The sequence below is a fragment of the Cupressus sempervirens genome, chromosome 11, assembly GCF_028749045.1.
Source record: "Cupressus sempervirens isolate cs-2001-9-10 chromosome 11, ASM2874904v1, whole genome shotgun sequence".
Lineage (NCBI taxonomy): Eukaryota > Viridiplantae > Streptophyta > Pinopsida > Cupressales > Cupressaceae > Cupressus > Cupressus sempervirens.
Genome location: NC_143128.1, coordinates 267,365,306 through 267,380,207, shown reverse-complemented (window position 1 = coordinate 267,380,207; position 14,902 = coordinate 267,365,306). Strand labels below are relative to the sequence as shown.

The 14,902-nt window shown below is 35.2% G+C and overlaps 1 protein-coding gene across 1 annotated transcript in view; it reads right to left on the bottom strand.

The window, feature by feature from the left end:
- Positions 1-14,902, bottom strand: part of LOC149529156 (UDP-D-xylose:L-fucose alpha-1,3-D-xylosyltransferase MGP4-like) — a 54,287-nt gene that overhangs the window by 35,233 nt on the left and 4,152 nt on the right. The window contains exon 3 of the mRNA XM_089809732.1: positions 2,620-2,835. Coding sequence (XP_089665858.1) covers positions 2,620-2,835 — 216 coding nt within the window. The remainder of the gene's footprint in view (positions 1-2,619; positions 2,836-14,902) is intronic.

The following is a 14,902-nucleotide window of genomic DNA, read 5'->3' as shown; positions in this document are numbered from 1 at the left end:
AGATTTTGTTTGATTTTTATGACATTTAGCTTTTAAAGGTTTTTCACTAAATCAAATGTCATTTTAGCATATTTGGACAAGTGGCAAATGAATAAATCAGTCCAAAATAATAATAAAAATCAACTGCTAGGCGGATTTGTTTTGACAGTCAAATGGGTCTCAGTGCGGGGGCAATAACTAATTATTCCACCGTTAGATTTCCTTCATTTTCGGATATGTTGGAGAGATCCTAATTCTGCATAACTTGATCGAAGCGATTGAGAAAATTATGTCTGAGTAAAAAGTTATTGAAGACTGAGTGGAGGTATATAAAACTGCCAGAACAATCAAACCCGTTGAACTTGTTTGAACCATTCGAACTCATTTGAACCTGCGGGATGAACTCTTCTAAACTTGTGATTGCACCGTTAGATCTTCTTCACTTTCGAATATGCTGGTGCTAGACTAGTCATTTATGTTCTCACCAGAGCGATTTGTGAAATTATGCCTGGGTGAAAAGTTACAAGTCGTTGTTTATCGGTATACAAAACTGTGATTTTGAACTGTCATGCCATCGAACCTATTGAACCGTCGAACTTGAAATTTGAACTTGATCTCTGAATCACTTTGGACCACTTTGAACTTTTGAACCAAGCCACTGAATCATACATGTGAACCTCTCAGAATAGATCATCAAACCTGCATGAGCACATTGAACTGTTTTGAACCGCTTTGAACTGCTTCGAACTTTAGTTCGAAGTGGTTCAAAAACTCTGTACTTGAAGTTCGAACTGTTGAACCTTTGAAACATCAAACTCACTGAACCTTTGACTCACTTGAAGATTCACTATGATGTTATTTCATTCTTTGACTGAGGAACATCTTCACACTATGACGTCTGAATTTCTGCTTTGACCATAAATCATGGGCTGAAGCTAAGCTTTGAACCTTCTTGGATTAACACTTCTGCATTTTGAACCCAAAATCTGAACTTCGCTTGCATTGAACCTGCAACATGAGTCAACTGAACAATTGAACCACTTTGAATTACTTTGAACTGAGGTTCAAAGTGGTTCGAGGCTATGAATTACAAGTTTATAAAACCGTGGCTGTATCGGGTACTAACAGCTAAATGTGCAATTTTTCTCATTGCCTCTCAAAAGCATTATAATCTTCTTATTGGCTCACAAAGTGGTGCCCTCATGTAATTGGTTGATAGGTGGCAACCCTAATTAGGATTTGTAGGGAAAAATCTTGGCCCTTCATTGTAAATTGTAATTGAACACCTATAAAAGGTCAAGGCCTCCTCATTTGTAACAATTAGATTCATTAGTTTGAAAAGCTACAAAAAGAGGTAGGCTAGCTAAGAAAGAGACTTGCTGAAATTGTTGCTATAATGCTATCAAAGTGATTGATGATTCATTGCTGGTCATCATGGTGGATCACTTAATTTTGCTTTGGAGTCTTGCATGGTTTCTTCAATCCTCACTTGGAGTAGATTTCATTTCATGTTGTTTAGAAGTAGTTCAGTTGGATGAAAGAAATTGTGAATGTTTACTTGCTTGACCTGAATATAAACTAGGTCACTAGCCTCTTGCTGATTGTAACTGTGCCATGAGTGGGGAACTAGTGATTGTACTGAACTTCACTTAATGTTCAATCTTTAGTTTGCATCCATTGATGGGATTGAAGAGGAGATATATTGAAAACCATTCACGTATATCTTCGAAGCTTTTACTAGGTGAGTGGAGCCACTAACAAAATTACATCTAGCAGAATCCAAACTCATCCATACTTCCTTCCATTCATAAACAGATGTACAAGTAGAGGTTTAGTTTAAGTTGAAGGTTCACGAATTGGAAAATCAAAAATTGTGTTTCCATTGCACATTGTGAAGCCAGAACCATTGAAGTAAGTTGACACGTCTTGAACAAATAGCGCAAAACCCCTATGTGACTACCAGAAAATCACATCATTTTCTTGAGCAACTATTCATAATTGAAAGGAACCTTGAAGTCATTCCATGATCTTACTTCGCAAGCTTAGCACAAGAAGTGACCTTATTCAAGAGAGGATTGAGCATTTAGTGTTTCATTCTGAAACATTAAATGTTTGATTATGCATTTTGCAGTGGAACAAAACTCACATCAACACTACTGTGTGTAGTCATCAAGTTGTCATGTATTTTCTCTCCATGTTCACAATAAGGGAGGGTATTAAGGATAAGTGTTCACATGGTTGTGAGGTAAAGTGAGCTAAAATAATAACTCACATAGTATTTATGAGCGGTAGTAAAATTTAATATTTGTTAGCTTTTTTAGAAATTGTTTATAGATTATTATATAAGTGGTAGGAATGTTTGTTTGTAATTAAGTTGTTAAAACAACTTAATATATTCAGGGATGTCATTTATGGAGTTTCCTACAAAATACGATTTGTAAATCCTATATATTAAATATATGTAATGTGAATTGATTGAAAATAAGAACATGAAATGTGTTTTATTTTGTCTTAGATTATTCATTTTCTTTATCTCTGCCCATATTTCTAATAAAAATAAAGGAAAAAAAATATTCCTTGGCTTTATGACTACTAAAATCAAGATTCAGTAAAGATTGAAGCAATGGTATAGAGTAATACCTGGTCAGCAGTTTTATTTAATGCCCAATTGAAAGCAGGCTGGTCATTTGTCTTGACAGTTTGTGACCAGGGCTGTGTTTCAAGTTCTTCTATCCATTTTTTCATAACAAGTTTCGCTCTAGATGTGGGACGTAAAAAGATCATGCAGCTGCATATGTAAGTACGTCCTTTCTTACCTGGAGGTGGCAAACTATTAGAATGGTTCAGTGGTTTGATCTGCAAAATAAGAATTTGAAAAACTTAATGCTTACATATAATCCTGGAAACTTAGTGATCTCACTTTTATAGATAATACAAACAATCTTCCTGAGCACCTATTACTGAATACATCATTTTGGAACAAAATTACTTTTAAAGAGATATAACCTATAAAGACTCTGCAAGTAATACAGTTATTAGAGCTAGCTTTTAGAAATCGTCAAATATAACTTTTATCCAAAGGGTTGTTTCATGTTAGACAATTCAAATGGGGGTGCCATTTCCAGGTCTTCCCCCACATTTAATTAATTTGAATTTGACATCATTATAGACTACACAATATTGTCTGTTTACTAGAAATCAGAATGCAAACATATATGAAACTGGTCCACGAGGAAATGTCCCCTAGCCTCTACAACCATCCTGAGTGCCCAAGATATTTTGGACAGTCAGAGGAGATGTACATTTAGCATCACCTTTTTTGGAAACTTTTCCTCACATCCCTTAGACATTTCAGGATATATTAGGCATCCCCGGGATGTTTCCTGTTTTGGGGGACTACTTGGGAGTTGGGACATCTCAACTTGGTATGAGGGAAATATTTAAACATTTATTTCATGATCATTGATAATATAAAAATGAGATACTCATTATTATAACATCATATAAGGTGGATATTTTCTAACATTTATTTCCATGATCACTGATAGCACAACAATCAGATATTCATATTTATTTTGATATTTCAGTATATTGTGCAATGTTCCTGAAATATATGTTATCTGAACTTCAGCTCTTTATAAATTTAATGATATTTAAGAAATTAAACAATATAATTGTAAAGTTATAAATTACTGGACGCTTCAAATTGCTCTAAATAATAATTTTAGCATAAAATGTATTTTCATTGAACTTTAGCATTTTGGGTGAACACTCACAGAACCTTTCTCATCACTCATTGCAGCCTAATGAACACTTATAGCAACTTGAAGCTTAATTATAATAGATCATTGTGTACCTGTAACAACATTCGCCATACATGTAGCAGCCTTCAAAACTATATACATACTACAACCGTGTGAATTTTTGGATAAAAAATTGTTGACAAAGTAGTCAAGAAAAACGCCTTAAGAAAAAATTCATAGTTCTACAAAGTTGCAAAATCATGTCCCACAGTACAAGAGACCATGGAATTTCTTAGACACCTATAGTAAGACAATGAATTGTTTCCAAAGCTACCATCCTGCAATCAGATCGTAACTAGGCTAGAAATCCCATAGTCTAGCAAGCAAACCCAGCTTTTTGTAAGAGGTAAAGATCATGATTTTTTCTAAAGTTGCAATTTAATCCTAATTTGACTACCTTTGAGCTTATGCATTTTTTGTTCTCGATTTCATAAGTAATCCTAGATTTTTGGGTAACAGAGTAAATAAAAAGGTTGACTGGAAACAATATGATCTAATTGCTTGAAATAATCTCTCTCTTGAGCCCTTGCCCACCTCCCCCTCACTCTAACAGTCTAACTACTTTGTCTAAAATAAGACAAGGGAAGATTACAGATTTTGCTAAATTAGACAATGAAATTATGGTTCACTTAATTTGTAACCACTAATAAAAAGTAGTCGTGACACGAGCACAAATTTTTATACCTTATCTTACATTATATCCATCTTGAAATGGTTAAACTAGGTGAAATGATCTTATTTTATTAAGTTGTTTGGTGTAGGTGAATGTGTGAGTTTATCATGTTTAAGTTATTAGTTACTGGGCTCTGCTATTTTAGCCTGGGTCCTAGTACTCATATGGTTCAGCTTCTGGTTCTTCTTAGATTCTTCCTAGGTTCTCTGTGGGTTCGTCTACAAAGGACCAACAGCGAGCCCAGGCACCCAGGTTGTACCCAAGGGCAGAGAGTTCAGTATGTATGTATTTCTGATTTGTTCATAAGTGTACTCTTTGTATAGCTTTAGAAAGTGTCTTGCAACAACTTGATAATATTAGTCAGGTCAAAATTGGCCTATGTATTGCCCTTAGTCTATGACAGTAGTGAACAGCAATCTACTTCAATTCATTTTGAAGGTCACCTATTGAATTTTTAGAATGATATCAACTTAATAAGCACGTAAACTAAAACTATGTCAGTAATAAAAGAAATTTTAATGGTAGTCATGGATTTAGGGCAAAAAAAGTCTGTTGTACCCAAATCCTGAACTAGAAGGAGAATCATCAACTTAGTTTTTCATTTGGTTTCTTCATGCTTAGAGTAGCTTGTATCTTTTCAGCTTTTCGCTTCACTGTCATCTAGCATCTTTGGTTGAGCATTGGTTACCATAGTGGTTACACTCTTTACATACCATGCTCATTGGTATCTTCTCCCTTTCTATCCTTCTCCTGCTGCAACATCTGTGTTGCATGGGGGCATGTGCCACCCATATTCCCTTTGTATTTATCCTAACACTCTTCATTGTCATTCACCAACAAATCCCTTCTGCACATTGTCAATATCGAGTGGCATCACATGTGGCAATGACAGTTGTTATCTGTAGCACATCCTCATCTTGTGGCATGCATTGGTTAACAAAAAAAAATGATAATTGTGCTCTCACTAAGTTTTCACCATGGTACTTTTACAAGCATTACACTATCAAACTCTTTGATGCAATCCTTCTCACTAAGCTTGCATTGTTGGAAACTCTAGGGCTTCTTCAAATAATCCAACTAGCAATCTCCAAACAAGAATAAGCCTCCCACCTCTTGGCCACCATTCAATCCTATTGGATGGTCTTCTACTAGTTCTTATTCATTTCACCACAATGTAACATGTCCTTTGAGCTTAGTTTAAGTGATCCCTAGCTGGTCTTACTTGCAAAGAATACTATAATTTCTTCAAACAAATTGATAAAAGCAAGATTTTCATCATTTATTACAGACTCTCAATTACAAAATTTGTTTATTACTACAGAAATTCTGAACATTAACTATTGTCCTATAGGCTGAAATGGTTGATTACATACCAAATGATGAAGATTGTATGTATTAGAAGTTTCAACTGCTGTCTGTTGCTTCCGACTAATAGTTGTGGCTGCATGTAAACCCAGGTACTGATTTTTGTTCACAATGATTTCAATATATGCTACAAAGGATCCCAGATTGTTATGATGTTTCTGCTAGACCAAATCCTTCACCTCAAACTGTCTGAACTATGAGCTGCCTTCTGATTTGTCATCCAGAAAGACTATCTGCAGGGTTTGCGTCCTTGAGATAAAATCAGAGATAATAAAAATAAACAAAGCTTCAGAATAAATGATAAGTCTGCAGTCCAACTCTTTAAGGCCAAAGTCTAGCATTTCCAAAACGCAGATTTCTGGATGTTTCTATCTTGGTTAATACAACTTGGAAACTTCCAAAAATGTGCTCCCCATTGATTAGTGCAAACAGGCTAGAAAGGCTGAGTTTGAAGAGGAAAAATATCAAACTGATGATCTCATCAAATGGCCCCAACAATGACTACAAAATAGGGACTTAAGCGATGAAGGGCCCACATAATAAAATTGGCTAAGTATAGGAGGTGCAAAACTAGCATCAAACTTAGCAAAATGTTTATAAAAGTTTAATTAAGAGGGGACATTACAATCCTCCCTTCCCACGATTGCCCGTCTGCTAGCAATCATAAATTGGGGTGCTGTACTATCTCATCATTTTCTCATGTAGCATCATCAATAGGCAATCCCTTTTATTTTATCAGATATGCACAATCTTATTTCTCAGCTTCTTTTCCCTCCAATCGGCAATACCTTTAAGTTCTAGAATCAATTTTCCCTCTTCATCCAACGGTGGCAGTTCAAAAGAGGCATTTGTCTGCTGTCCCAATGCTTCCTTTAAGTAAGACACATGAAAAATATGGATCCTACTACTTGCCAGTAGTTCAAGTTCATATGCGACTTCTCCAAATTTCCTAAGACCCTGTAGGGCCCATAGAACCTTGGTTTCAACTTTTCTGCTCTGCTTCTTTATAATAAAGATTGCATGTAAGGCTGCAAGTTTAGGAAAACCAAGTCTTCTACCTGAAATGTCCTCTCGACTCTATGTCTGTCTGCACAATTTTTTGTTGGTTCTGTGCTTATGAAATATTGTCCTTCAAAGCTTTGAGAATGTTTTGGTAATGTTGTATGGTTTCTCTTGCTTAGGGCACTTAGCTATCATCAAAGGCTAAGTCGATAAATGACAAAGCTTCATATTTGTACAATGCTTTAAAAAAAAGGGACATTCCAATAGTCATGTGATGGGTAGTATTGTAATAATGCTCACCCAAATGCAATCATCTGACGCAAGCACATTGTTCTCTTGGAATGTAATTTTTGAGATAGCCATCAAACCACTTATTCACAATTTCTGTCTGCCCATCCGTCTAAGGATGATAATCAGTATTGGGAGTCAATTATGCCCCTGCCTATGGAATAACTGTTGCAAAAATAAGTTGATAAACCTATGGTCCCTATTGCTGACAATGGTCTTAGGGAGACTGTGCAATCTGAATTCTTCTCAGAAAATAAATCATCAACTTGCAAAGCTAAGTAATTTGTAGCAATGGTGAAGAAATGGTAATATTTAGTTAGCCTATCCACCACTACAAATATGCAATCCTTCTTGTACTCATCATAGTCCTACAATGAAGTGCAAAGACATACCTTCCCACTTTTGTTTCAGAATAGGTAATGGCTGTTAAAGGCCTTTCAAAAAAGTGTGCTCTGCCTTATTCTATTGGCATGTCAAACATTCACAAGCATGGTATAATCCATCCTCTTTAAGCTCCTTCCAAGAGAATCTCTCTCTTACCTCCTTAAGTTTTGAAAAAAACATTATTTCCAACTAGAGGTGTGTCATGTAATGCCTTCATAATACTCTACTTTAATTTAGACCCAGGTACAAGGTAGATCATGTTTTCATTATATATGACTTCCCCAATTATGGAATATCTATCATCATGTATCTTCACATCCATTGTATCACAGGCAAAGGATCATTTAATGTATTCGGACAACAATTGTGATTTCCAACCAACAGAAAATTCTACAAGTGAACAAATAGTGGTTCTTCTAGAAAGTGCATCAGCAACCACAATCTTCTTTCCTATAATCTATTCAACATTAAAGTCATATGCCTTAATCTTGTTCACCCACTTCTATTGATGTTCATTGAGATCTTTCCATTCCAAAAATTATTTCAAAGTATTATGATTAGTCCTAAAAGTAAATTTTGCACCCACCAAATATTGTTTGAATTTGGCTAATGCATGCATGATAGCCAACATCTCTGTATCTTACATGGAATAAAATTCCTCTAGATCTTTGAGCTTCCTAATCTCAAACACAATACAATGTTTGTCCTGCATTAGTATCGCTCCAATTCCCTATCCTAAAGCATCACATTTCACAATGAAAGACTTTGTGAAATCATGGAATGCTAAGACTAGACATGTGCTCATGATGTCCTTGAGCTTTTTCAAAATAACCTAAGACTATAAACCACTACAAAGCCCCCTTCTTTGTAAGCTCAATAAAGTGAGAAGCTAACTAAGAAAAGCCTTGTAAAAATCTTTTGTAATAACAACATAAACCCAAGAAATCTCTCAAATGAGAAATGTTCTTAGGAAATGGCCGAACCAAGATTGCTTCTTCTCTTCACAAACTTTTACCCCTTCAAATCAAATCACATGTCCTAGATAGAGAATGGTTGACATTTTGTATTCACACTTGGAAGCTTTAGCAAACAATGATTGTTGTTCCATGATACTCAGAATTGTGTTGAAATGTTGCAAATGTTCTTCCCATGTTATTCTATAGTACATAATCAAAAAATATTAATACAAACGTCCTCAACTGCTCACATAAAACAGGATTCATAAAAGATTGAAAATTTGTTGCTGCGTTTGTGAGACCGAAGGGTATAACAAGGAGTTCAAAGTGCCCATAATGACGATAGAATGTTGTTTTTTGAATGTCATCTTCCCTCACACTTATCTAATGATAACCAAAACATAAGCCAATTTTGGAAAAGAAAATTGATCCATGCAACTTATCCAAAAGTTCATCTATCTTGGGTATGGGATATCTATTCTTAATGGTTCTTTTGTTCACTACCCTGAAATGAATACACATATGTAATGTGTTATCTTTTTCCTTGACCAAAGGGTATAACAAGGAGTTTAAAGTGCCCATGATGACAATGGAATGTTGTTTTTTGAATGCCATCTTCCCTCACACTTATCTACTGATAACTAGAACATAAGCCAATTTTAAAAAAGAAAATTGAACCATGTGACTCATCCAAAAGTTCATCTATCTTGGGCATGGGATAGCTATTCTTAATAGTTCTTTTGTTCAATACCCTGTAATCAATACACATATGTGTTAATCTTTTTACTTGACGAGCACTACTAAAGATGCAAAGGGCTAAAACTTGGGCATATGTATCCCAATTTCAAGAACTCCTTAATTATCTTTCCAATCTCCTTTTGAAGTGACAAGGATGCCTATAAGGAGTGGTAATAACTGGTCATAAGCCTTCTTCCAATTCAATCACATGCTCAAATCTCCTATCAGGAGGACACCTAGGACGAATATCCCAAAACACTGAACCATGTTTATCTAATGCAGATTGTAAATAAATATGGAGAGAGGACTCATTATCTGTAGTAGACTTATTAGAAACAAAGCAATGGGCTGCCCCTTCCACATCACTATGTTTGAAGAAAGCCCCCATCCTTCTAGCTGAAACTACCCTTAAACATATATTTTGAATGATTCAAGCCACTAAAGGCCCAACATAGCATCAACATAGCTAAGACCAAGAACAGAGAAATCACCTAATAAAGTGTAATCCCCCATTTGAATATTCAACTGAGATATAATATGATTAAAAGTCAAAGGAAAATCATATGCCACAAAAATAGTAAATCTTGGAAACTCTTCAGTTTGAATATCCTATTTGCTGACCAATTCCTCATTGATAAAGTTATGCATAGTTCCACTATACCATTTGCTACCCCTTTAGAAAGCCTTCCAACCAAAAAAGTCTACCTCAAAGAATCCTAGAGAAAGTGGTAATGTTTGAGTTCTCTTTAATGGTAGTGTCTTCTAGTTCTATCTATTGAGGGTGAATTTCTTGAGGTTCTTCTTCCTCGCAGTTGTCTTTGGCTCAACTTCATTCTCCTATTTTGAATGTACTTCAATCAAGTGTAGCTTGCATTTTCCAAGGCAGCAATGTCCTGTTCCCATGGTTCTTTATAGGAAAAGCACAATTTCCTCCTAAGTTCATTTCGTGTTTCTTGATCAGCTTTTAAAGTTATATTTCTTGGTTGGTTGAAACTTGTGTTTCTTTGCTAATTTGGCCCTTTCTGGTCACATTTCCATGGGTTGTGTAACATCTCGTCTTCCCAGGTCTTAATTAACAACTAACATACTCAAAGAAATACAGTTATCACTTCATCATCATAGGAAGTCAGATAAATCAGTTTCATTCATATGAAAGGGATTGATGGTTAAAAATCAGTTAAACCAAATTTCTTAACTAAAAACTTGAAACACCACCAAATGAAATTACTACAGAAATTGAAATCCACATACCATGGAAACTGAGGTCGAATTCAAACTAGGGATGCTTCTGCAACCACTCGGGTTAGTCCACAAGTACCTCTATAACAATATCACAAAACGACTTCCATCCAACATTGTTAAATCAAAATCAAATGACGATTATCATTAAATACCACTATATAAAATTAGGGCATCACTTACTATTATAATCATTAGGGCATCGATTACCATTGGAATCAAATAGGGTTTCTGATACCACGAATTCAATTAGAGCTTCCATACCACGGATTCAACTAGGGCTTCCAATACCACAAATTAGGGCTTCTGATACCACTGTATCATTTAGGGTTCCAGTCATCTCTCAATCAATTAGGGCTTCAGATTCCTTTCCTTCCGATTACTTAACTGTGACAGTAACTCAAGATTAGAACATACACTTATGTTCGATATTCATATAAATGAAAAACAATCCATAAAAACTATCTCTTGCATCTAGGTGTAACGATGAAATAACTCAATTAGTCTTACCTTCTTGCATATTAATCATAAAAGTGATAATACCTGTTTCCAACAACCAATTGAATCTATGACTTATCTTTGTCCGACGCGCATTCGATAACTTATGGAGAGGTGAAACATTGTCAGGGGCTTAACCACCCAACCTCGGACCAAATTTTATCCCCACATGATCTCTAACGGGAAAGGCCGTCCCTACCTGGAATAGACAGGGATCATCTTGCCAACCCACTGGGCATGCTGGTATGTAACACACCATATGACTTGGCAGCAGAAGATTACATTGAACGGAATCATGCATGAGTTATTAAATAATTCATATTAAAATGATAAACATTGATATGCCACAACTGATTATTGTTTCATGTTATTGCAGATTCCTTTCTCTCACCTCATCACCCATTTCCTCGGTTACACAACCGAATGAGTCCCAAGTGTTCGGAAATTCTCAGAACAACCAATTCTATTAATTATACAAGAGGATTACATGCATCTGACATCTCACAATCTGTGATTACATGATTATGTTCTTTAAAGATTTCAAAATTTGATTGTTTAATTCTAATATCCCTCAGCATAATGATTATGGATCCATACTATGTTTTTCTTGGCTTCTCTTGCCATGCACTGGGCTGACTTAAAGAAGTTGATTTGTAAATTCAATCAAGATAGCAAACTAGATATCATTATGTTAAATGTTTAAACTTGCTGCAAACTACTCTATTCATAGGATTCGCTGATTGGTATGCTTATCATAATTGTGGCTAGAAAGATTATGATCATTCTATTTATTTTTCACCTCTTCACAAATCAAGGCTTCTTACCGGTGAATTCCTTGGTGTTAGTGGTTTCAATAAGTATTCTGATTATAAAAACATGATCATTGATATTGGTTCATTCATACATTCAAGTTTAACAATTATCATAAGGCTATTTAATGAAGATCTTCAATGAATTCTATATTAAGTCAGAAAACCAACAAAAAGGTGTTATAATCTAGTTTCAACCTATTAATGTATAGCCAGCTATGGTTTGAACATTCAGACTAGGAAAGAAAAAGGTTAGGAATATGAAAACTCTTTTTGCATTATTTAACTCTATCAATATTTACCTAACAGAAAACAAATAAAGAAGAACCATGAATCACAACGCATGTCTTATTTCTCATAACCGACCACAGTCAACTACATGCACCATAAGGAAAGAATTTCTATGAACTATGTTGGCGTTTAAACATGACCTGAACTAAGATATCAATCAGTATGGACGTGGCTCCTTTGTCTTTCGCTAGAACCTCCCCGCCAGCAAATCCCTTTACCCACTAACTCTGAGATTTGCTATGCAAGTGTAGACGGATCAGGAGTAAAAACAGAATGAAACGGGAGCAGATGAAAATGGAAGTTTCGACTAAAATGGGTCTCACGGCTTAATTGAATTCGTAGCAAAACATGGAGAAAGGTTCATACTACTAGGTTGATACACAGCTTACTATAAAGAATTCCAAGACTCTTCGACTACCATCGGTTTCAAGATAACAAACTATTTGAATTCCAAGATGACCATTCGAATACATCATAAATTCAAAGAAAAATAAAAAGGTTGGAAGAGAAGTTGGAAAGATTGAAAAACAATTCAAATTGCCAAATATAAAATCAATTAATCATGCCAAATGTTAATCAATTAAAAGCAAGAATAGTAAAAAGAAAGAATAAAGTTGGAAGATTATAATTCGAATATTATAATTCAAATGTTATTATGTTCCAAACATTATTATAATCTTATATTTATATATACATGTAAACATCACTTTATAAATCATTTAATTATAATAATGCCAAATCATTTTTATATTTAAATGCACGTATTTAAATATTTACTATAATAATATGATGAAAGATAAATTAAAATCCTTTGATATACTTTATATTATTTACCCAATTATTTTCTCAATTTGATTATTTAAATAGTTCATGTGGATCCCACAGATGTATCCTGTTTCAAGTCGCTAGGTTCTCAACCCATTTACTCAGTGATGGTGATGCTCCTACCTAATTCTTTTCAGACAATGCTTCCACCCCACTAACATCCTCCCTACAAGGAAATTCTCCACCGTTAAATTATATTATCATAATAAATTATTTAAATAATCACGATGGTTTACCATCTTAATTCTATGAATTCGTGATTAACGATAACTAACATGTTATCTTCACTTGATATCATAACGACTAACTATCTTACCATTTCGCCAAATCATAACAAATTAAACTGCAACTGACTTCTTGTGAACGTCAATGACTATATTTCAAATTAGGTCAAAAATTGGGATGTAATAGGTTGAAATTTTTCTCCTGACACTGGTAGGGTGTTGTAATTACTAAATTCATTGCTAGTCCAATAGCCTCATCTAAAGAATTGGGCAATGAGCTTTAACCAATCCTTTTAACCTGTCACTTAGTCCTTCCACAAATAACATTTTGAGACATATCATGAACCATCACAATGAAAACTTGGAATCCATGACATATGATTCCAGCTATTCTATTTGTTTCAACTGAACTGATTTCCTGCAGTAGACCTCTATGTCCTTTCTGTCAAAAAGTGTAACCAGCCTATTGACAAATTCTTCATAAGATTGAACCATGGCATGATCCTAGGAAAAAGTTCGTGATGCCACCAATCATATGCTACTCCTTCCAAGTGAATGGTAGCAAAATGAATCGCCTTTACTTCTTCCTTGTGTTTGAGTGCCAAAAAAGGTATCCAATTTATGAACCCAAGATCTAGGTGATAATTCTCCAGTCCTGTTGAAAGTAGGAATTGTAATTTTGTTTAGGACATCCTTCGACTTTGCCAGCTGGACGCCCTATCTTGCCCTTCCAAACAATTCCTAACATTGTCTTTACGTTGGTTCATGAATAGATTTAAATTTATCGGCTGCCTTACAACAGCTGGAAGCTGCATGTATTCATCTCAAGCTACCATGATATCATCTGTGATGTGAGTCTCTTCTACCTCAACCTCTGGAATTAGTTCTCTATCAATGGGGCAAGGTAAGAAGGAGGGACACAAGGGTCTATCAGACCTTGTATCTGTTATTCTCATAATGTTAGAGGCTTCTCTATCTTGGTTCCCCTGTCCTGTTTTACTTCCGTTGTGGTGACTAATGGACCTTCCTGAACTCAAATATCCAACTCTCAATTGTCCCATTGTTGCGATCATTTGTTCTTGAAATTGTCGCATCACTTGTTGTTGTTGTTGTGTAAACACTATCAAAAAGTCATTCCACTGATTATTCAATTCACAAGGGCCTTCATTCCTTCTCTCTCCCATTTCTGCTTCAGTTGGATTTATTTCCTCTTCTTCGTGTTTCCCATACCTACTCCTTTTATTGAGACTATGTGATTCAAACCCTTTGGAGTGCAAGGCAACCTGTTACAAGGACATGCAAGAAAAAGCAGACTAAACCCCACAGGCTGGCAGGGGGTTTTGGCTTTGATACCACTGAAATATCCTAACTGATCTTACTTGCAAAGAATGCTAATATTTCTTCAAACAAATCTATCAAAGTAAGATGCTCTTCATTTTAACAGACTCACAATTGCAAAAATTTATTTATTACTAGAAAAATTCTGATCATAACTATTATCCTATAGGCTGAAATGGTTGATTACATACCAAACAATAAAGATTGTATGTATTAGAAGTTCCAACTGTTGTCTTTAAGTCCTTAACAGTTGTGTCCAGCTGATAGTTATGGCTGCATGCAAACCTCCACACTGATTTTCATTCACAGTAAATTTGTTTTGCACTACAAAGGATCCCAGATTGTTATGATGTTTATGCCAGACCAAATCCTCACTCGAACTGCCTGAATTATGAACTGCCTTCTGGTTTGTGTCTTTGAGTCCTTAACTGTTGTGTCCAACTGACAATTATGGCTGCATGCAAACCTCGGCACTGATTTTTGTTCCCAA